General features: G+C 45.3%; 1 protein-coding gene across 1 annotated transcript in view; it reads right to left on the reverse strand.

The window, feature by feature from the left end:
- Window positions 1-97: 97 nt before the first annotated feature.
- Window positions 98-1169, reverse strand: part of SARC_08688 (hypothetical protein) — a gene marked incomplete at both ends in the record, with an annotated part of 1493 nt that continues 421 nt past the window's right edge. The window contains one exon of the mRNA XM_014297321.1: window positions 98-841. Coding sequence (XP_014152796.1) covers window positions 98-841 — 744 coding nt within the window. The remainder of the gene's footprint in view (window positions 842-1169) is intronic.

Genomic DNA, 1169 nt, shown 5'->3' on the forward strand with positions numbered 1-1169 from the left:
CTTAGAACTCATATGGACAGATACAGCACACCACTAAATATACCAGTACACACCAGATTTTTGTCGTACCTTTAGGGTACGTAGTGTTGGCAATCACTCCCATCAGATCTTCCACAGTCCTGTCTCCACATCGCGCGAGTGTTCTCTGATACACCGTCACTATCACCAACACACGCACCGCCTCTTCGAAGTCATCCAAGTCATTGCTAGATGGATCATCATTCCCGTCTGACATGTCTCTTTCATCTGACTCACCCTGGGTTAAAGTATCGGCTTCATCCGACCGGTTTTCAGGTGACGAATCTGCCATATCAGATCGATTTTCAAATAAAAAATCCGCTCTCTCCAGCGCATCTGCGGCAACACTGTCTCCGTCTTCCGATGTCTCCATATGCGGTCTCTCGCCATGCTCTGATGTATCTGAAGGTTGTTTGCTGCGACGCTCGGCGTGGCTTGGGTCTGAGCCGCGGACCGCTGTATTCTCATCATCCGCTGAGTCGTGCGAGTGGGTGGTGTGATGTTCGCATCGTTCGACTTCGGACTCGCGTACCTTTGCAGCGCCGTCTGTGTTTCCGACTATAGCTTCCCCTTTCTCTCCATGTCGATGTCCATGTCCATGCTCGTGTTTGTGTCTGGTGTCTGCTTCAGGGTTCACAATAGGGTCATTTGTGTTGTGATATGTATCCGTGTCGACAATGTCATAATTTTGCTCGTGCTGGAGATCATTGTGAGCGTGATTCTGTTCGCTGTTCTTAATTTTATTTAATAGGGCCGCCGCACGGTCTTCCTTGTCCTGTCTTGATTTCATTTCTTCTTCGAGTCGCTCCAATTTCGATCGCTCCTGTTTCCAAAAGAGCAGTATACAGGGAACGATTCATAGCAGATAACTGGAAGACTCATTAAATTCAAATATGAATATACATGTACTCTCACACGCATGTATATTGAATGCATATATCTACAAGTTTTCTTTTACAACGTCGTCCTCTGACCAGACTGGTCTGCAGAAAGGTGCAGAGTACAAATAAACTTTGAGCATACCATAAACCAACTTTTTAAAAAATGCATCAAATCTGCGGAATAGATATACAGGTGCAGGATACATGACACCTATACGTGCACATCGGCATGCATACAACTATATACAATATATAACACCTATATATATA

The sequence above is a fragment of the Sphaeroforma arctica genome (assembly GCF_001186125.1).
Source record: "Sphaeroforma arctica JP610 unplaced genomic scaffold supercont1.805, whole genome shotgun sequence".
Lineage (NCBI taxonomy): Eukaryota > Ichthyosporea > Ichthyophonida > Sphaeroforma > Sphaeroforma arctica.